Below are 22,809 nucleotides of genomic sequence, written 5' to 3'. Positions count from 1 at the left end.
TAGGCCATCTGGAAGCACCTACCTCACCTCCTTCCTTAGTCAAGGTGGAATTAAAGAAGGAGAACGAACTCAACAGAAGATGACAAAGGTCCCATCCCAGAGACACAACATGACTGGCTGTTTCCACTGGATGTTTTGGACCACTTACTTCTTAGCCTCAGTCTCCCTACAAGTAAGTGGAGATAATTATTCCCCTACTCCATCAAGATCTCTGATATGTTGACAGGCCTCAAAGTACAAAAGGTACATGGTCTGTATGCAAAGCATGATTCTTACATTTCATCCAAACATAAGTTGGAAAGGAATAGACATGATTAGGGATGCAGTTTTTTAGTGCTAACAGAAAGTTCAAAAATCAACCTACATCCACAAAATAAAAAGACAGTGGGACAAAAGCAAGTCTTCAAATAACTTTAAGATGGACACCTGGGCTATTAAATACTAAGGACTATTCACATATATTAAGAACACTCAAGGGCTGAAATCCCAAAAGTTATTAATAAGTTAGATATATTTTCCTAAGTAGGGGTGTTAGCTGTGTTATAAATGCTTGAAATAAATAATATAGGAACAGGAGTACACAATTTGCTGATATAAAATGTGACTGAGAAAGTACAAAAAGATGTTCCAACAGAAGGAGGCAAACAATGGCAGATGAGCTGATTATTATGATGATTGGGCCCTTACTAGTACCTTCTATTTCCTGTACCACTTCATTCTCACAACCTCGTAATACAACTGACGTCACAATCACTTCCATCTTAAAGATGAGTAAGCAGGTGCAGAGAACTTAAGCAATTTGCCCAAGCTTGTACATAGCAGACATGGGACCTAAACCCGGGCAATGTGACCACCCTCTATCAGAGACCACATCCTCACTAAGCAACTGATGGAGCTGAGAGGTGGAACCCAACAACGTTTCAGTAAAAACTAATGACATCTGAGGGCTTACTAAGTGCCAAGCACTGCTAAAAACTATATGCAACCTTAATTAACCCTCGATCAACGGAACAGAGTAGGCACTGTTATTATCTCTTTTACAAATGAGGAAACTGAGGAGACAGAGGCATTAGAGATATGACAGAACTTTTTGTCCTCCCCTGCACCTGAAGGAACCCCTTTTCCTAATCATTCCCTTGTGAAATTTTGATACCACAGAGAGACTGTATATCTGTTTATGTACTGTATGTATATTTGTACTTTATATATTAAAAAAGTAAAATATTTTTGCTCACCAAGTATCCATTTTTGCCCCCACTGAGAATGTACAGCCTATAGCTTAATGGATCCTTGTATGAACAATCTATTGTGACTCAGGAACATGGTTCATTTATTAATTTCTCATTCATTCGTCCAACCCTGCAATATTTACTGAGTAACAAGAACCAGACAAAATATTTTGTAATCCCATTTATATGAGGTTCAATAAAAAACAAAGTGAGTATATGGTGACAGAAATGTGAACAGTGGTTGTTTCTGGGAGAACTGACTGAAAAGGGGCACAAAGGAACTTTCTGGCATGATGTAAACTTTTTTATCTTGATCTAAGTGATGTTTACATGTTTGCATGCCATTGCCAAAATTTATCAAACTGTGCACTTAAGAAATCTGCATTGACTAAATATAAATTACATCCCAATGTAGTTTTAAAGAAAGTTATTTTCTAGTATGTACCAGCCTGGGTAGTTGAAAGTGGTCCCTGAAGCCCCTGTCTAACTTGCTGCAGGTGCCAAAGCTCAGTCCAGTTGCTTCATGTCATCATGCAGAGTGGGGGAACCTGAATGGCCTCTTTATCAGACTGCACCCAGGTGGGCCAGTCTGCCCTGGAATCCAAGGCACAGCTCTGCTGGCCCAATGTAATAATGGAGAGGAGAGGCTAATGAATCCCTCAAAAATCCATGGGATCTAAGAACTTTCATATAAGGACAGGCTTTAAATTCAAGTGCTCTGAGGTTTAAACAATGGCTGCTTCACCACAGAAAAGAAGCAAGGGGAAGCCTTTCTGGACTCTGAGACTACTTATCCCTCTGCACAGTGGTTCACATGGGACACAGCTCGTAACTGTCTCTGGTTATCACGGCAGCACTGTTGTTTTTTTTCCCACATGCTTATGTCATTTTCCCAACTAGATCACAAATAGCCTATGGTTGAGATTGTGTTTTTACTCTACTTTCTGCCCTCTCTGAGACAGCATAACTACAAATACCAAATATTCTCCCAAATATTGGGAAAACTCTGAAAAAGGCTCTCTGTGCTACTTCTGCATGTGAGAGGCTGCCTAAGAGTTGCAATCTAGGTGCCAATCTAATAGAACTTCTAAGACCTTAAAAGACTTAGGGGCACAACAAGAAAACTATTTAAATCTGGCCTTCTGAAAAATTCAGGACTTGGTCAATGCAATTAGGAAACAGACTTAAAAGCCTTATTCTCTCTATAATAGTGTATTAAACTAGAAAAGGGGGAAAAATTGATAGAACTTGCTTCTGAATAAAACAGAAATGTGATCAACTAAGTAAACCAGTTTTTTAAAGAAATACTCATACTAAGAGATGGAGACAGAAAGAATTAATAGAAATAAGCTTACATTTGTTGAGAACCTACTACGCATCAGGTATTCAGCTAAACATGGTATAAACGTTGCCTTATTCAATTCTCATAACAACCAGGAAGTAGGTGCTATCAGTATACTAATTTTATAGAAATTAAAGGATTGAGACTTGTCCAACTGAGAACAATGGAATTTGAACATGAAGTAGGAAACTGGCCTTAGGCCCTCCACTTTCATGCTCAGCACTCCCCTGCTGATGTGATGCTGTAGATACTGCCAGTGCCTCTCACAGAAAGCAGAGCTCAGACAGGGAGCTGGTGTTGGAATGGGAACACAGGTCCATGTCTTCCAAACACAGCACAGTCTGCTGCTCACGAGGGTCTATGAAAGGTTTAGGTAGCAGATAAGTTTTAGCAGTTCACCAGGAAAAGAGCGGGCCCCACGCGGGCATGCTCAGCAGTCCTCTGAGGTTGTCTTAATCAAGGGCAGCTGCGCCAGAATGGAATGGAGAGCTTCCCCAGAGCAGAAACCCAGGCGAGGCTTCCAGCACAGCAGCAGTTTTCAGGGTAGATGATTAAATGTCCAGCATATACCATGTTAATTGGGTGTGCCCTTTTTGGGTCTTACCTGTACTGTTTGTACTGTGTAGATTTTCTTCAGATTTGATGCACACTCAGCTGCAGTGGCGCCAGGGAGGGATCTAAACAAACAGCAAAAAGGTAAAGAAACAGTAAGACAAATAGTCAATGGTCACTAATGATTCCACAGTAGTCTCTGCAGGTTTTCATGCAAATCAGTTCTATAATCACAGAATCAGACATTTCTGGGACCTGGTTAGAACTTAAAATGTGAAATCCCTACTTTCTGAAGTCATGAGTTTGCTTCACCTAAAAATAAACTTATTTATCCTGTGGAAAGTTAGTAGAAAAAAACAGAAATGTATGCAAGAAAGGTTTTGGAAACCTTAAAATCACATTTAAAAAAATACTAAAATAACCCTGTAATAACCAAGCCTTTGACTAGGACTTTGTATGAGAAACTGTGCCGACTGCACAGATGACAATGAAAATACTGGGTCCTGCCTGGTTATATGTTTGAAAAACTCGTTAGCTCTCCAATGGTAAACATTCATGAACTCTTGAGAAACAGAGTGACTTTTAGCAACTTTAAGGAAACATAATTACTAAAAGTGAACTTTAGTTTCATTTAAATTTGCATGAGTTTCAAAACACTTGCCTTCAGAAAATACTTTCAGTTATTGTCCCTGGCTGATTTAATTAGCTATACTGAACTTTGGGGTCAGAATACATTAATCTTCAGTTTGCCTATGTTCCACTAGATGGCAACATACTACAGGTTTATTCACCAAAAAACCATATACTAAGACTTTACTCAGCACTGGTTCCTGGGGCAGGGGATAGCATAGAATGACATGCTTTTATAAATCCTTAGAAGACTCTCATGTCCCTGGCTGGTTTGGCTCAGTGGATTGAGCGTCGGCCTGCGAGCTAAGTGTCGCTGGTTCGATCTTCCAGTCAGGGCACATCAGAGAAGGAAAACTCTGACTCCAAAAAACCTCCGCTGCCTTGCGGCATACCTCTTCAGGGGAAAGGCTAAGGGAGTAAACCCCGACAGAAAATCCGGAGCCGGAGTCCCTAAGGCGGTTTGACGTTGTAGTCAACACCGGCAACTCCTGCGGCGCACCTGAAGCCAAGCTGTATTGACTCCGTCTTTCCCTTGGACCCTTCAGCTGCGAAGAGAGGGGGGGTCTGCTGCATGGGCAACAGCTGGCCCTCCATATCACCCTGCCCAGGCTTAGTAGCTTCACTGGAGAGGACACTCCAGCGTCATCGCAAGATGTCGATTCAACACGGGAGGAGACAGATACCGTGTCACTCCCGAGTCGGACTGCACAGCCATTCTCGGAGGTGCAGATAGACTCTTAAGAAGCTACACCATCGTCTCTCGAGACGGACGGCTGCCGACGAGAAGACTCTCAACTATGGACACCTTTTCTTTCTCCCTATGCTGAATTAGCAGTTCTTCCTCGAAAATGTTGGTGTCCAGCTACATCAAGCTTAAGGTGAAAATTCACCACTCAGTCCTTGAAAGCACCATGTCCATCCGTCAGTGAGAAATAAGAGGCTTGCTGAGAGGCGACTGTACTGTCATGGCTGTTCTGCTAGGATCTGGAGTTTATAAAAGGGATGCTCTTTACCCATTACTGACCTTCAGAGACATAGTCCCCGGGGTACCTCAAGATGTTGAACTCCCTGGATATTTACTATGCACACTGGAGATGTACAAGCTCACATAGCTCAGAGGTAGAGGGGATGGCAAAGCAAAGGGCCATGCCCAGGGATTTAAGGATTTGGGGATTTGAGGATTTGGGGAGGAGGGAGAACATGAGGCACAAATGGCAGGGCTCTACAGATGACAGTCTTCAAACTATGGACCAATGAATGCTACCTGGGTGTTGAGTCTGAATACCAAAAATACATTTCTGAAATCAGCTCCTTAGACTAAAGGTTACTAAGTAAGCACAATTATGGACTAGTTTGAGAGCAAACAAGGGACCCCTTTCGAGCAGGTAAAGTCTGATATATCTACCTGAAGCACTGTGTTTACAACTCATTTCTAGTTGTTTATAAATAAGCTGGACACTGGTTTTTTAAAAAAGCAACCACAGTAACAACTGTAATTGCATTTTGCTGCCAGACTTGAAGCCTCAAATAATTATGCTGAAGAGCGTGGTAAACAGATACTTTTTCAGTAACTTGCTATGACAGCGCCTGCCTGTGATTCATCCATCAGTTTATCTGGACTGCCTGGACTTGAGGGTGCTAAAGTACTGACTTGGATATACATTGATGTGCTGTTTAATGCAGGTTTTTCTGCTATTTTTTGCCTAAACTTATGAAAACATTGGGGGGGGGTCGCTTTTTAAAAACCTAACACTTTTTCTGAAGAGATATTCAGATGAAAAAACTATTGCTTTAATATGAAAATCTACTGGCATTTATTCCAGTACTGACTTTCCTTCCTTTGAAAAGTCTAGCTGACTTCCCAAACAAGCATGCCCAGTGCAGATACCCCAGCTTACTCAAAGAACATAGGAGAATGGATACAGAGCTCCTCCTACGGGGGGGACACGGGGTGCTGGGGTCCAAAGGGAACAGATACACTTTGTACTTTTTTCATTTTAAAAATGTATATTTCAATTTTTTTACTAGTTTTTAAAGTTATACTTCAATTTATGGCAGTTTAGAATGAGAATAATTTGAATGTTCTCAAATAGCATTCTATCAACTTAAGCAAATTCAATGTGAGGACACCGCTATTTCAACCTGGAAGGAAGGTCATTGATGAACCTGTTAAATGCCTCTGGTCTTACTTTCATACTCTAGTGGAGGAGACCACTAAACAAAGTCATTTAGGTCTCCTCAGTTCCTTTTTAAAAATCATTTTATATTTCAACCACAGTTGATATACATTATTATATTAATTTCAGGTGTACACCCCAGTGATTAGACATTACATAACTTATTTTTTTAAGTTATTTATTTATTTATTTTTAGAGAGGGGAAAGGAGAAAGAGAGGGAGAGAAACATCACTGTGTGGTTGCCTCTCACTCGCACCCCCAACTGGGGACCTGACATGCAACCTAGTCATGTGCCCTGACTGGGAATTAAACCAGCAACACTTGGCTCACAGGCCGACGCTCAATCCACTGAGCCACAGCAGCCAGGGCCTACATAACTTATTAAGTGATCGTCCTGATAAATCTCATACCCCTCTGACATCATACATAGTTATTCAAGTATTATTGACTATATTCCCTATACTGTAACCTACATCTCTGTGAATATTCTCTAAGAACCAATTTGTACTTCTTAATCCATTCACTTTTTCCACCCATCTCCCTAACCCCCCTCCCATCTGGCAACCATCAAAATGCTCTTTGTATCTGTGAATCTATTTCTGTTCTGCTCATTTATTTTTTAGATTCAATTGTTAATAGATATGTACTTATTGCCATTTTATTGTTCTTTTTTAAATAATCTTTTTTCCTCTTCTTCTTAAAAAAAAACACTTTAACATTTCATATAATACTGGTATTATATTATAGCTTTAGCTTTTTCTTGTCTGGGAAGCTCTTTGTCCTTTGATTCTAAATGATAGCTTTACTGGGTACTCTTGATTATAGATCCTTGCTTTTCATCACTTTGAATACTTCTTGTCAATCCTTTCTGGCCTGCAAAGTTCCTGTTGAGAAATCAGCTGACAGTGTTATGGGAGCTCCGTTGTAAGTAACTAACTGCTTTTCCCTTGCTGCTTTTAAGATTCTCCCTTTGTCTTTAACGTTTTGCATTTCAATTATGATGTGTCTTGGTGTGTGCTTCTTTGGTTCATCTTGTTTCAGGCTCTCTGTGTTCCTTGGACTTGTATGTCTATTTCCTTCACCAGGTTAAGGAAGTTTACAATCACTATTTCTTGAAATAGGTTGTCAATGCCTTGCTTTCTCTCTCTTCTTCTTCTGATATCCCTATGATATGGATGTTGGTATGCCTGAAGTTGTCCCAGAGACTCCTTACACTATCCTCATTTTTTTGGATTTTCTCTTCCTTTTGCTGTTCTGATTGGGTGCTTTTTGCTTCCTTGTAGTCCAAATCACTAATCTTAGTCTCATTTCATCCTCTCTACTGTTGATCCCATGTAAATTATTCTTCACTTTAGTTAGTGTATCTGTCATTTCTGACTGGTCCTCTCTTATGCTGTTGAGGTTTTCACTAAGTTCCTCGGTCATCCTTATAACCAGTGTTTTGAACTCTGTACCTAAGAGACTGCTTATCTCCACTTTCTTTAGTTCTTTTTCTGGAGTTTTGATCTGCTCTTTAATTTGGGACATGTTTCTTTGTCTCCTCATTTTTGCAGCCTCCTTGTTTTGTTTCTATGTACTGGGTACTGCTACATCTCCTGGGGTTGCTGGAGTGACTTAATATAGTAGGTATCCTGTAGGGTCCAGTGGCATGGTCTCCCCATTCACCTAAGCTGGGCACTCAGTGATCCACCTACTGGAAGAGGTTGGATTCTGTGATCTGGGGTCACTTAGCCAGAGGTACAGGACACTCAAAGGCCAGATGCTGCTTTTATGAGAGATTTTAGTAAAGTCTGAAGCATAGCCAAGACAGGTAACTCCTATGGAAAAGCTACTGGAAACAGTTTAGTTAGGCCTTAAAGTTGGTGGGGTGGGGTCTCAAGAATCACCAGGGCAGGGAAAAGAGTGTGAGCTAGGTTGAAGGAGGCTCAGATATGGTGTCCGTCTGTTGGTTCTGTGGGTGGAGGACTCAGAAAAAGGACAATAGCCTCTGTCAGTCCTTCTGTCTGGAAGAAAGCTGCACCTCCAGCTCCCCATATGTCCCTGGTGCCTTTCAAAATGCTGCCTCAATGCTGGAACTCAGAGGGAGTGAGTCCAAGTAAGTCCATGCATGGGCCTTTTAAGAGGAACGACTGCAATTCCAAAAGCCCTCCGTTTCCCTCAGCTTTAATACCCACTGGGTTTTACAGCCAGAAGTTATGGGGGCTTCTCTTCCCGGCACTGGAACCCTGGGCTGGGAGGCCCTTGCTCCTGAGGGTGGACCTCTCCAGAGGAGATATTCTTCCTAATTTTTATCTGTCACACATAGGTGTGGGACTGGCTGTTCCTCATCTCTGCACTCCCTACCAGTCTCAATGTGTCCTCTCCTTTATATCCCTAGTTGTAGGATCTCTGCTCAGCTAGATTTTAGGTGGTTCTGAATGATGGTTGTTGTGTTGTTTAGTTGTAATTCTGATGTGGTTGTGGGAGGAGGCAATAACCATGTTTACTCACACTGCCATCTTGACTGAAAGAAGTTTCACTGTTTTGAAGAAAAATAGTTTCCAGAGTTCAAAAAAGGGTTCTAGAAGAAAACAAGGACCAGGCAGTGCTTACCAGTGTTTAAGATAACAATGTCAGTAGCTACTGTGTATGGAATAAATTCTTGCATTTACCTTCAGGGCAACACTGAGTCCTTGCAAGCTTACTAACATAGCTGTCAACATTACTTCTCACTATTACACAGGTAAGCAAACTAGAACTTAGAGAGATTTTGTAACTTGCCCAAGGCCACAAAAACCTGATCAGCATACAAGTGAACTATCTGAGATTTCCTGCTCTTTACCTCTGACTGTTAGCTGTCCAGACAAGCTGTACTTACATTTTTAATGGAATGTTGCAATTGACTCGTGGTGAATTTCCATCCAGACCACAGTTTTTGCTGAATCCCACTTTTAATACTATATTGTGTCCATATAACTTTCTTAGAATAGTCTTTGCAATGCAGCAAGCTAGGGAAGGTCCTCACTAAAACAACAGGATCATGTCAGCAATAGCTCTATTCTGGTTAACATCTTACAATGCTGATGTTATCGTGTTTGAATGGAAATATGTTAGGTTCTATGAAAACTCATTTTTCTAATTTCTTACTGGAGGAGGCTGAATTATGTGATCTAAAAGGTTCCTTCCATGTGTTGTAGTTTCATGAATACCCAGATTTCAAACTAACAAAATGGAGTTGTCAGAACTTCTCATGCTAGTAAATATTTGCCTGGTCAATACAATGTATGGCTTATTCTGTGAGTCAAATCTGATTCTCACAATCATTGAAAAACACCAATACGACTAATTCTCATGTCTGAACCACAGACATCTTCAACAAACAAAATGGGGCCACACCCACAGAATCAATTTAAAAATGGGCAACAACCTGAGATTTTAAAATGGTCTGCCTTCTTAACAGACCAGTGTGTGCTTGACTTGCTGGTTCAACAATGATCCAGAAGCTGTATTGTCAACTGATCCTGTGTCATAAAGTAGCAGTACAGGCTGTGAACAGCAACACTGCAGCCCTGGCGGCAACAACCCACACCTTCTCTTCCCTATTATGCTAGCAGATAGCTATCGCAACTGGAAGATAAATATCTGTGGTGGACTTCCACGAAAGAAACATTTTTCTGGCATCACATGTACAGTATCTCCTATTTTTAAATGTCTTTTTATTTCATTCATGTTACATAGCTAAACCTCCCAAGAGAACCCTCGCTAAGCCCTCTCTCTGCAGGCCAAGCTCACATGTGTATGCTGTGGCCCCTAGGAGACATTTGGCAATATCCAGAGACATTTTTTGGCTGACATCACCTGGAGAGCTTATTGGAGATGCAGAGTCTCTAGGCATCTCTTGACACCTGCTGAATCCCAGGTAATTAATATATACATTGAAGTATGAGGTGTGTTGGCCTATGTCATTTAAATCATGTCATCATAAGGGAGGACTTTCGGTCAAGATGAAGATGTACGGGATTTCTGGCCAACGTGGAGGCATAGACAGAAATGTTGCATCTCCCTCCACAGCTAAGAAGGAATACAACTATCTGAAAATTAGAAACAACAGAAGTTCCAGAAAATCAAATTGCACGGAAGTCCAGCAAACATAGATATAAAGAAGAAGCACTCAACCAGACAGGTAGGAGGGGCGGAGAAAACACGGTGTGGTGGCAGCAGCAGCGGTGGGCCCACAGAAAGTGCAGTCCCACGTTTCAAAAAGTCAGGAGGGGCACCTGGGGAGCATTCCCAGCTCCTCACCAGACCTCACAGCTCATGGTCCCAGCACCAGGGAAAATCAAGCCTCATTGCTTCTGACTGCAGATCAGTGGGGATTGGGGTGGAGGCAGAAACTGTAGGTCTCAGCAGAGTCCACTTGTTTAAAGGGCCCTGACGGTCCTAGAACGTCCGCAGACCCACCCACTCTGGGAATGACAGCCAAGGCAACAACAGCTAGAGGGGTGCCAGTCCAGTAAGGAAGTGGGAGAGGTGCCTGGAAAAGGGGCGAGTGCTGGACAGGTGGCATTGTTCCCTCTTGGCCCCCTCCCCCACATACAGCGCCATAACGTGGTGAAACAGGTAACCCTGTACTGATGAAAACCTAAGGCTCCACCCTTTACAACGTAACAGGAGCGACAGCTCTACCTGGGACACAAAAGCAAACAAACACAGGAGCCTGTGAGAATGAGGAGACAGAGAAGTATGGCCCAAAAGGGGGAACAGATCAAGGTTCCAGTGGGAGAACTAAGCGGCAAGGAGATAGCCAACCTAACAGATGAAGAGACAACCTAACAGACGCAGAATTCAAAACATTGATGATAAAGCTGCTCACAGGCTTGACAGATATGCTTGACTACGGCGAACGCATAAGGGAAGACGTGAAGGCTATGCTAAGTGAAATGAAGGAAAATTCACACAAAACGAATGGTGAAGGGAAGGAAACCAGGGTTCAAATCAATGATTTAGAACATAAGGAAGAAAAAAACAATCAACCAGTGCAAAATGAGGAAGCAAGAATTGAAAAAAATTAGGAAAACTTCCCAAATTTTGTGAAGGAAATGGACATACAGGTCCAGGAAGCACGAAGAGTCCCGAGTGAGCTGGACCCAGAGGAGCCACACCAGGATGCACCATGATTGAGATGCCAAGGGTGAAAGATAAAGACTGAGCCCTGGTGGCAGCAAGAGAGAGGCAGAGAGTTGCCTACAGGGGGGTGCCTATAGGACTATCAGCTGAAGGCTGGAAGGGACTGGCAAGCAGTATTCAATGTGATGCAAGGCAACCTACAACCAGCATTACTCTATCCAGCAAAGCTATCATTTGGCATGGAAAGGTAGATGCAGTGCTTCCCAGATAAGGTGAAGCTAAAGGAGTTCATCATCACCAAGCCATTAATATATGAAATGTCAAAGGGACTTACTTAAGAAAAAGAAGATAAAAACTATGAATACTAAAATGACAACAAACTCACAACTATCAACAACTGAATCTAAAAAAATAAAAACAAAATCCAACTAAGCAAACCAGAATAGGAACAGAATCATAGGTATGGGGATCATTTAGAAGGTTATCAGCTGGGAGCGGGGAGCGGAAGAAATGGGGAAATGGTGCAGGGTTTAAGAAGCATAATTGGTTGGTACAAAATAGACAGGGGGATGTTAATAATATAGGAAACGGTGAAGCCAAAGAACTTATATGCACGACCCATGGACATGAACTAAGGGGTGTGGTATTGCTGAACGAAAGGGAGTACTGGGAAGAGGGGAGCAAAGGGGGAAAAAAATGGAACTACTGTAACAACATAATCAATAAAATATTCCTAAAAAAAATGGACATGTACATAGACATGCTTCACCTCCTCGCACAACCATAAGAAGGATCTCAAAACAAAAACAACCAGAACAGCCAGAATCTCGAACTGTATGGAAGTCCAACAACTGAGCATTTAAAGGAGAAATATTCATCCAAACGATTAGGAGGTGCGGAGACAGGGAACCGGGGTGGAGAGAATGCAGTGTGGTGGTAGCAAGGTAGTGGCAGCAAGGCAGTGGTGGTGGCCGGCAGAACGGGGTGTCCCACATACATGTGTGGTGGATAAAAGCCAGGAGGGAAAACTGGGGAATGATCACAGCTCCAGACCAGACTGCAGAGACTAGGATTCCAGCACCGGGAAAATAAAGCCTCAGTGCTTCTGCCTGTGAAAACCAGTGGGGGTTGGGGCAGCAGAATAAACTGCCTGTTATCTCAGGAGAATCCATTTAGAGGGCCCCCATGGTCCTAGAACATATGGCAAACATACCGACTCTAGGAATCAACAGCAGGGCAGCAGCTAAAGGGGCACAAGTTGCATGCGGGAAGTGAGCAAAGTAACTGGAAATGGGGCGAATGCCAAGCAAGCGGCATTGTTCCCTCTCTGACCCTTCCCCTACCTACAGCGCCACAAAGTGGTGAAAGGGGTCGCCCCACTCTGGCAAATACCTAAGGCTCCGCCCCTTACAACATGACAAGTGCGCCCAGATGGGAGTCAAAGCAGTTCTACCTAATACACAGAAACAAACATAGGGAGGCTACCAAATTGAGGAGACAAAGAAATATGGCACAAATGAAAGAACAGAACAGAACAGAACAGAATCCCAGAAAAAGAGCTAAGTGAAGCACAGACAGCCAACCTATCAGATGTAGAGTTCAAAACACTGGTGATCACGATGCTCAGAGAACTCATTGAGTACAGTAAATGCATAAGGGAAGAGATAAAGGCTACACTAAGTGAAATAAAGAAAAATCCACATGGAAGCCAGGGTTCAAATCAATGAATTGGAACATAAGGAAGAAATAAACAGTCAACCAGTACAGAATGAAGAAACAAGAATTGGAAAAAAAGAAAAGGAGAGAATAAGAAGAATCTGAGACATCTCCAAAGTGCCAACATCAGAATCATAGGGATGCCAGAAGAAGAGGAAGAGCAAGAGATGAAAACTTGTATGAAAAAAATGACAAAAAACTTCCCTAATTTGGTGAAGGAAACAGAAACACAGTCCAGGAAGCACAGAGAGTCCCAAAGAAGTTGGACCCAAAGAGGACCACACCAAGACATGTAATAATTAAAATGCCAAAGGCTCAAGATAAAGAGAGAATCTTAAAAGCGGCAAGAGAAAAGAAGAGAGTTACCTACAAAGATGTTCCCATAAAATTATCAAGCAGATTTCTCAAAAGAAACTTTGCAGGCAAGAAGAAACTGGCAAGAAGTATTCAAAGTGATGAAAAGCAAGGACCTACAACCTAGATTCCTTTATCTAGCAAAGCTATCATTTAGAATGGAAGCGCAGATAAAGTGCTTCCCACACAAGGTAAAGCTAAAGGAGTTCATCATGACCAAGCCATGTTAAAGGAACTTATTTGAGAAAAAGAATATCAAACTATGAATAGTAAAATGACAATAAATTCACAACTATCAACTGAATCTAAAAAGACAAAAATAAAAATAAACTAAGTAAATAATTAGAACAGGAGCAGAATCATAGATACGGAGACCATATAGATAGTTATCAGTGGGGATAGGTTAAGGGGAAAATTGAGGACAAAGGTATAGGGATTAAGCAGCATAATTGGTAGGTACAAAATAGACAGGGGGATGTTAAGAATAGTAAAGAAAATAGAGAAGCCAAATAACTTATATACGTGACCCATGGACATGAACTAAGGGGCAGAGGATTGCTGGAGGAAAGAGAGGTACCATGTGGAGGGGGCAAGGGGCAAAAATTAGGACCACTGTAATAGCATAATTAATAAAATATACTTTAAAAAATCGTTTCATCACAAGAAATGCCAACATCACTCTAGCTGGGTGGCTCAGTCAGTTGGAGTGATGTCCCATACACCAGAAGGTTATGGGTTCCATTCCCAGTCAGGGCACATACCTAGGTTGTGGGTTTGATCCCTGGTCAGGGCACATACAGGAGGTAACCAATCCATGTTTCTCTATCACATTGATTAATGTTTTTCTCTCTCTCTCTCTAATAAACATATCCCTGAGTGAGTATTAAGGGGGAAAAAAAATGCTAACACCTTGGGAAGTAAAAGCTAATGAATTATAGACAGCATCAAAAGAAACATGTAAACACAACACACACATTTTTTATCACTCAAAGATATTATCGATACAGTGCTATCATTAAAGTGAAGGACAATTCTATAAAGGCACTGAAGTAGAGGTTTTAGGTAGGGTTTTCCTCTTTCTCTGCAAATTTTGAAGCAGGAAGTCCTTGCCTTAATTACCTCTGATGACACTGGCCCTTGGCTTCCTTTTTTTAAGAATTAAGTGGTAGACCTAGATTATCTCTCATGTCCTGTACAACTTCTGTATTTTAGATATGAAATATGGAAAATTGTGTCCCATTCACTGTTCATATTCGAAGGGATGCAGCATTCAATGGGGTTAGAATCCCCAGAGCTTGGGGTCACAGAGTAGTTAATTCAAATCCTGTTTCTGTTCTATATTAGCTTGTGTGACCTCAATAAGTAATTTCTCTGGGGCTCGATGTTCTCATTTGTAAAATGTTACTGAGATATCCTACTTTAATATTATGAGGATTTTTGGATAATTATGTACAGAACCCAGTCTAGTGTCTACTTAGCACACTGAAGAAAATGGTAGTTACTATTAACAGGTTAAAGTAGAAAAGTATGTTTAAAACTTTATATATGGTACAGTATATCCAACTAATGGAGACACATGTCCAGTGCCCATGCACAAAAAATAGTGATGAAAAGATTTGAGAGATCATCTTATTTCAATGAGGAGAACACCTTTAAGGAGGAAAACTATAAAGCCAGGAATATGTCTCCTAAAAGCCAGTCTTCTTGTTGAATTTACTAGCATCAGCTTCAATGGTCAGAAGGAAAATCCGCTCAGGCTCAGTTACATGATGAATGACATCTCTTACAGATCACTCACTCCTTTAAATCGCTTTTAGACAGATTTCATTTCAATCACTTTTAGATAGATTTGTGGCCCATGGTTACAGCAGCTTGCTGTTTGAGAAAGAGTCACATAACAAAAAACGATTCAAGGCCTATTATTAACATTTAATAATGCATCCACTGAAACTACATAATCTAAAAGCTTTATTTCTGCATTATTGTATTTTGATTTCTCCCTGCTTCCATCTATTGTCACTCCTAGACTACAAGCTCCTTGACAGTAGCAACTGGGACTCTTGATTTTGATACATAATTAATCCTTCAGTACATGCGGTTTGTGTGAAAGAGAGGTATAACTGTGTTCGAGTTGACAAGAGAACTAAGCAAGGCCAGGTTTCAACCTGTCATCATGGCAGATCACTAAAGTCTTGCCAGCTGTCTTAGGTCTGGAAATAAGGAAATGGCATCTCTAATATTAAAAGGAGAAAATATATTTTGGGAACAGTTAGTACTGGATAAGAACTAGTAACTTTTCTGAGTGAGGATGTTTAGGGACCACAGGCTGATCTGCCAAAAGCAGCCACTGATCAGGGCCTTTCCCTGCCTGATCAATCCAGAGGCCCGTTAGCACTGACATGAAATAAAATCCTGGGCCTTTAAGAGAGCCTGTAGGTTCAGAAAGGCAAAATGCGGGAAAAAAGAATAGGAATAGCTGAAATGCCAGGCACTTTCTATCCGTCAGCTATGGCCTTCCTTGTAGCCTCCTGCCCTCATCTGGTTCCCATGGACCATTCTATGAACAAAGATAATTTGAGGATCCTCTTTGTCAAGCCTGGCCCCACTTCCACATATCACAGCTGTTATTATAGAGCACACAACTCGAATGCATTTGAAAGCATCACACCCTGAAAGGTGGGTCTAGAACTCAGCACCTTGCTGAACTCATCACTGGTGCTGCTGAAACATACAGCATGCGAGACAACCCTTCTGGGAGGCCCAGGTCCAATGTTGTCATCATCTTTGCAGTCTCAGCACCCAGAACAGGGACTAACGATTAATCTGCTCAATTAACCTCATCAATGAACAGAGCAGTAATTCTCAAATTTTGAGGCCTAAGACATTTGTTAAAAATGCACATTCCCCCCCAGAGGTCTCACTTAGTAAGTCTGGGCAGGGTCAAGTGCCTGAATTTTAAACAAGCACAGTCATGTAGTAATTAGGAAATACGTGGTGAGGGGCCACACTTGAAGAAACAATGGCTGGGTGGACCTAAACCCTCATGGGGTGGGCTTGGTGGGAAATGTCCATCATGGCCCACCTCTATGATTAAAAACACAAGAACACAGCTCTGGCCCTGTGGCTCACTCGGTTGGAGTGTCATCCCATACACCAAAATGTTGCAGGTTCGATCCCCAGTTAGGGCACATACCTAGGTTGTGAGTTAGATCCCTGATCGGGGCGCATACAGGAGGCAACTGATCTGTTTCTCTATCACATCAATGTCTCTCTCTCTGTCTCTCTCAAATCAATAAACACATCCTTGCGTGAAGATTAAAAAAAAAAACAAGAACACAAATTATCACTAAGCACCTACTGTGTGCACTGGAATATGCACTCCTGGAAGTCAGACAAGAGGCAGTTAGAGCCTCATGATCAAGAAGGAGGGATAGCAGAGGAATCAATGATCCTTAAACCAAATACTAGCCTATAAAAAATGCTGTGGAAACACAAGACGGTAGGCTTAATCCTGCCTGGGCCAAGGACTACTGAAAGACAATTATAAATGCAGCATCTTAAGCGAGGACTGGAAGGGTGCACGGCAGCTTTGCAGATATTCAAAGGAAAGAGGGCATCCCAAGCAGAAGAAGCATTGTGAGACCAATCTCAGAGGCTGACAAGTCATGGTTTATCCAGGAAAAGCGCCAGTAGTCTGCTGTTACTAGAGAGAATGCACAGACTGAGTGGTACTCTGGAGTTGGGGAGAGGTACATGATGAGGCTAAAAAGAAAGTGGGTTTCATATTAAACACAGCAATATAGAACTTTGTACCATAATCTGTAAGTCTACAGTTTTCACTTTTTTTTAAAGTTCGGGAATGCTTTTTTCAAATTCAAGTGGCCCATTTCTAAAATCACAAACAACAAAATCATTCAGAGATGCTCTGGTAAAAGTAGGGGTGCAGATCCAGAATCCTACCTGTCTGGTACACAAAACCCCACAGCAGAAGTACCCTTAGGTGGTGAAAGACAAAAAGAGTCAAAACCCACTGCTATGGCAGAGAGAGGCAGGGGAGTTTGGGAATGATAAGATCAAGTGTTTAGGAGGCTGACCCTGCCAACCTAAGTTGAGTGGAGGGGATGTTTGGAGACAGGAAAAGCTGGGATCAAGTAAACTAGTGAGAATCTGGGGCTAGAGAGAACTGGGCCTGTAGAGGGACGGACATGGAGAGGAGGGGACAGCTGAGGCTTGGAGCAAGTTTTCTAACAGTGAGTCAACAATTGGAAGTACTACATAACTGGATGAAGTAGAGTACTTGAGAGAGAAGAAGATTCAAGAGGCAATGTAAATTCCAACTTTGAAAAACTTACAGGATGGTGGTATCGTTACAGCACATGGTAGGTAGCATGTGTCCAGAACTCAGGAGAGAGGTCAGGGCTAGAGATGCAGATTTGCAAATGATAACTACAGTAGTATGAACCACCATGGGAAAAGGGAAAGTCACTGTAGGTAAAATTCAATAATGCCCTAAATATTTAGTGTGCGCCAACATGTGTTAGGCTCTGATCTAGGAGCTGTGGACAGAGCAATGGGGAAAGAACCCTGTGAGGCTTACATTCTAGTGAGAAAAGAGATGAATGGGGCTATCCCATAGAGAAAGTAAAGCAGGGTCAGGGACATGGAGAGTGTATCTGGATATGTGTGCCATTTTATATCTATGCTCAGGAATGGCCTCCCTAAGATGACATTTGAGCAGAAACCAGAAAAAGGAAACTGCACAGGTCCCTGGCAAGTGATTGAGGGAAGTTTTCCAGACAGAGGGAACTGGGTGACAAAGGACCCTGCTTAGGATAGTGAAGAACAAGGGGGCCAGTGAGCTAGAAGGTGTGGGAGGAGGGAGAGTGATAGGGAGACAGAGGAAAAGGTGTCCTGGGTGAGGGCAGGAAATGCTGCAGAGTCTCATGGGCTGTTACAAGCAGTTTGTCTTTTGCTCTGAGTGAAACATAAAGCAGAAAAGTGACACACTTTAAATTATATATTAAAGGGGCCACTGGCTGCTGTGTTGGAAATGGGCTGCAGGGACAAGGGTAGAAGCAGAGAAAGCAGTTAGGATGCTCTTGCATTCATCCAGGTGAGAAATGTGGTGTGGTCCAAGGTCTAGGATGCAAGTAGTAACAACGAATTGAATTCTGGAAACACTTTAATGGTAGAATCAATAGCATTTGTTGATAATGGATGTAGCGGGGATGGGGGGCGGCGGGGGGGAGAACAAGAGAGGAGAGAAAGGGGGAAGGTGAGGAGGAGCGTCACAGATAACTCCAAGACTTCTGGGCTGAACAGTTGGAAGGAAGGAGTTCCTGTTAACTGCTTTTATCTGAGATGGACAGAAGGAAGGAGGCAAGTCTGGGAGGGAGGCTGAGGTGGTCTGGCACATTCTGAGTTTGAATGTGTATTAGACATTCACACAGAGACAGAAGGAGGAGCTGAATGTGAAGTGTCAAGCTTGAGGAATAACCAGGGCACAGATGGAACTGAAAGCCTTATGACTGGATGAGATTACTGGTGTGGATGGAGACAAGGAGAGGGCTGAGGACTGAATCCTGGAGAATAAAATCAGAGGAAAGGGGTAACTATGAGATGGAACAAAGCAGAGACACACAACCAAGAGTGGTCTCCAAGAATCAAGACAGGGCAGTGTTTTAAATATCCAGAAAATGGAAGGAAAACTCTTAATTCTACACTCTCAACTAAAATCACCTCCCAAATGCTTAAATCCTTAGCCATAGAGTCTACTTAAAAAATAAAATAAAATAAAGGTTATATTGGAGTTTACTATTGAAAATGCAAATAACTTCACTGAGGGGTTCTCCAATTCATCCATGAGGGGAATAAATGAGGTTTTGGTTTCCTCATACTGAGTTCAGATAAGCTGCTCCAGGGGCTGTGGGGTGTGTGTGTTGGGGGGGGGTTGATTCTGGGGAGGGAGGGGTTTGTAATTTGGAAGCATAAAATACCAATGTTAGAAGTTAAAATTTATTAAGCATTTATATGTTGGTGTTTTACATTGATGGCTCTCATTTAATCCTCAGAACAGCCCTGTGAGATATGTCCTATGATTATCACCCTTTTACAAGCAATGAAAGTGAGGATTAGGAGGGCTAGATCACTTGTCCATCACCAGGTAGAGGGCTGGATGGTTGGACAGACTAGGAGAAAAGTGCCAAAGGAGAGTTTTAAGTAGTGGGAGGCCTTTGGATGGTGTACAGCTCAAAACTTATGTCTTTGGTGGCAGATACCAGCTAAAAACCTTACCACTCTCTCTAGAATCTTATTTCTCTAGGGGAAAAATTTATAAATGAACCTCTAGAACTCAATGTGTTCATATACCCAAGAGGAAGAGGGGAACCTGCATAAATGTAATGGACTCCCAAAAAAGTGGAGAAAGTTCAATTAAAGCTATGGGATGATTGATCAGGAAAATAAATTCATGTGTATAAAGCTGGAACTAATTATAATTTCTAAATTAAGAGTCATTTATATTAAAAGATTTGGACACTGTGAAAATAATAATATATTTCATTTGGCTTCTGGCTTTCAGAGAAGAATGTGCAAATACATAATATGAAAGCTATAGTTGTCTTCATTGAAATTACCGCATTCTTATCTTAAAAGATACCAAATATTCTTAAAAAGTTGTGTGTTGTTATGTAGTGTTAGTATCTTAGACCATTCTTAAACTATTACTCCTCTAAGTAGACTAATTTTTGACCTGTTTAAAAAGAAACACATTTGATAATGTTCCCACCAGTCAATAGTATTCACAATTTAGACTACAGGTCCAGGTTTAACTCCTTTGAAACAGATACCAGTTAATAACCAGTTACAGCACATCCTTGAAAACAAAGACACACATGATTTCATTTTGATAATTTGCCAAAACCATTCTTGTTATGACAGTAAAATACTCTCTTAATATCCCATAATGAAAGTGAAAATATTTTGAAAAATGAGACTTCCTGTATCTCTCCCACCCCCAGCTTCTTCTTTGGGTCCCAGAAAAGACCATGGCTCCAAGTGTCAATTCTTATAGATGGGTGCTAATTCTAATAGGAAGAAAAGAATGAGCCTATCTTCCTTGAAAAGATGAATATTACTTTAAAAAGTCTTGCAAGCATTTTACACCACGCCTTTTAAAACCAGATTTATGTCTAATAAGTAAATTTCACAGAAAACTGTCACATACATTTTCTCCTAACATTTAAACCATAGTAGAGACAGTGCTATCAAAATTTCCATGAGCTCCTAGGACAACCCTGAGGTGTCATGTTGGGCACCCACTATGTGATAGATACTAAAAAAGGACTTTGTATTCATCAATTTGTCAAAAATTTCTTGTGCTCCTACTCTGTGCCAGGCACAGTTCTAGGTTTTGGGATATAGCAAGTGGCAAAAACAAATTCCCTGTTTTCTGGCCCTTAACAGAGGGGAAGTGTTGAGGGGCTGAGAGAGAATGAAAGTAAACAAATACACACGTAACACACTGCGGTAACATTAAGCATCACAACAGAAACAAGGGCAGAATGGTTTGACGATGGGGTGCGCTTATTTAGATGCGGTAGTCGGGGAGGCATTTCAGAGAACACGGCATTTGTGCTGTCCCCTAAGAAAGCTTTATTTGTCCCTAGTTTACTGACAAGATGAGGTTAAAAATTTTTTAAAAGAAGATAAGAGAAAACCCTGCCCAATATATAAGAAGAATTCAGGGATGTGCACGGCCGCTTCGGTGGGGCGCGGGTGCGGGAACCACACCACGCACTCCCAGGGGCGGGTCAACTTTCCCCAGTGCTGTCACAGCCAAGGTCGCGTCCCGAGCTTCCCGACAACCTAGTGGGTGACCGGCCCTCCACCTCCCACTCCAACACTCCCCTGCAGTCCTTCTTTTAAACGGAATAAAAAAGGAAAGTGCGGCCGAAACTTCTGGGGCTGCGCCTCTTCTCTCTCGGCCGCTCGCCACAGCCCGAACCTGCGCTGCGCCAGGCCCCAGGGCGGGCGCCGAGGTCCGGGCGCCGTACACAAAGCAGTGGCGCAGGCCCACGGGCGCACGGCGGGGCTCTCACCTGTCCAGCCAGAAGGTCCAGGACGAGTGCAGCGGAAGCTCGCCCGGCTCGGGCTGCAGCGCCGACAGGGGCCGCAGGCTGGTCGGCGGCGCCGGGGCGGGGGCAGCCCGGGGTCCCGCCATTTTCTCCGCCCCGCCGGCTGGGTCAGCGGACTAGCGGACCACCCGGCTAGCCGCAGCTGAGTCGACCGGGCCCATTCCCCAGCTGCCCCCGCACCCAGTCCCGCCCACTCCGCGCCCATCCCCCGCCCTAATCCCCCGCCCACGTCTCCACCCTCCCCGTGTCAAGACCCCGCCCACATCCCCGCCCTCCCCGCCCGGAGCCAAGCTCCCGCCCCGCGCACGTCCCCGCCATCCCCGCCCGCGGAACAAAAGCTGGCCGGCCTAGAGCGAGGTGTGGCCGTTCCTTACGGGTCGGACGCCAACGAGAGAGGGCCGAGCAGTGGCCTGAGACATCTTGGCAAGCTATGGGTGTGGGGGTACAGTACTGGTCAAGCGGCTGGTTACGCAGCCAGACAACTGGTTGCAGTTGATTGAATGGACAGGCTACGGAAAGATGGTGGGAGGAAAGGAGGAGTGAGTAGGAAAAGTGATGGGAGTAGGGATGGAGGGATGAAAGGGCAGATGCAATGGGAACCTCTGGTCAAATGTATAAAGAGATTGGAATGCCCAAGAGTGCAGACAGGAAGGGCCAGACAGACAGAAGCCAGGAACCCCTGACTCAGGCATGAAGTTGCAACAAGTCAGCCTTGCATTTCCTCATGGGGACAGCACTTTCAGAACTCAGATGATTTGAAGGGGCTACAGCCACCAACCCACCCTGTCTGCGGCCACGTTGTACCCACAGTTAGGGGCTCAAGCCTGGCCCAAAGTGTGGCCAGCCTCAGAGGGAGATTCCCAAAGTCAGCAAGGATGGAGGAGGAAACCAGGCAGTCTTGAATACAAAGCCCTCTGCTTTCTGCACCTCTGAATAAAGAGTAGAGTCCCTACGGCCAGAAGATTCCTCAGGGATCCTCTTACCAGGTCTTTGTCACTCTCTCAAAAGAAAAGGAGACGGGTGAGGGCATGTAAACACATACATCATAATTGGCATAGGGACGGATACTCTCTTTAACTTTGAATTTCTTTGGCCTTTTAACAGTTCCAGCTCCTCATAGATTTTCCACCTGGCCTAACATGTTCTGCTCTTAGCTTGAGCATTCACTGTGATGAACCAGAAGTGGAGCTGCAAACTCAGATGGACTCAGGATCATTACAGTCATGGTAAATGCCTATTATGAATCCCAGGGTAGGTGTCTTCTCTAGTAAGTATTCATGTCCAGGTAAAATGACAGTGAAAACAAGACTGCTGTTTTTTGATCACTGCTTCAAACATAATTTCTATACAACATATGATTCTAGAAGCAGTGACATATTTATAAAGTCTTTCAATCCCTGAGATACTAGGGGTCTTTTAGGTTAGATGCTTTAAAATTTTTTTCTCCTTTTATTTTTTTCATGAAAATACAAATATAGCATTGTTTAGGTTGCCCTGAGCACTTTATACTGAACTCATGTAATCCTCACAACAGTCCAACGAGGAGGTACTATTATTGGCCTATTTT

General features: G+C 42.8%; 1 protein-coding gene across 1 annotated transcript in view; it reads right to left on the bottom strand.

Annotated features, from left to right (window-relative positions):
- EIF4E3 (eukaryotic translation initiation factor 4E family member 3) overlaps positions 1-21,429 on the bottom strand; it is a 41,805-nt gene extending 20,376 nt beyond the window's left edge. The window contains exons 1-2 of the mRNA XM_090283831.1: positions 21,207-21,429; positions 3,176-3,248 (exon numbers count right to left, since the gene is read on the bottom strand). Coding sequence (XP_090139957.1) covers positions 3,176-3,248; positions 21,207-21,328 — 195 coding nt within the window. The 5' untranslated portion in view covers positions 21,329-21,429. The remainder of the gene's footprint in view (positions 1-3,175; positions 3,249-21,206) is intronic.
- Between the last annotated feature and the right edge of the window lie 1,380 nt (positions 21,430-22,809).

The sequence above is a fragment of the Furipterus horrens genome, unplaced genomic scaffold (genome assembly GCF_987537825.1).
Source record: "Furipterus horrens unplaced genomic scaffold, mFurHor1.1.pri manual_scaffold_7, whole genome shotgun sequence".
NCBI lineage: Eukaryota > Metazoa > Chordata > Mammalia > Chiroptera > Furipteridae > Furipterus > Furipterus horrens.
Note: the sequence above shows the minus strand (reverse complement) of the source record. Positions and strands in the feature narration are given on the sequence as shown.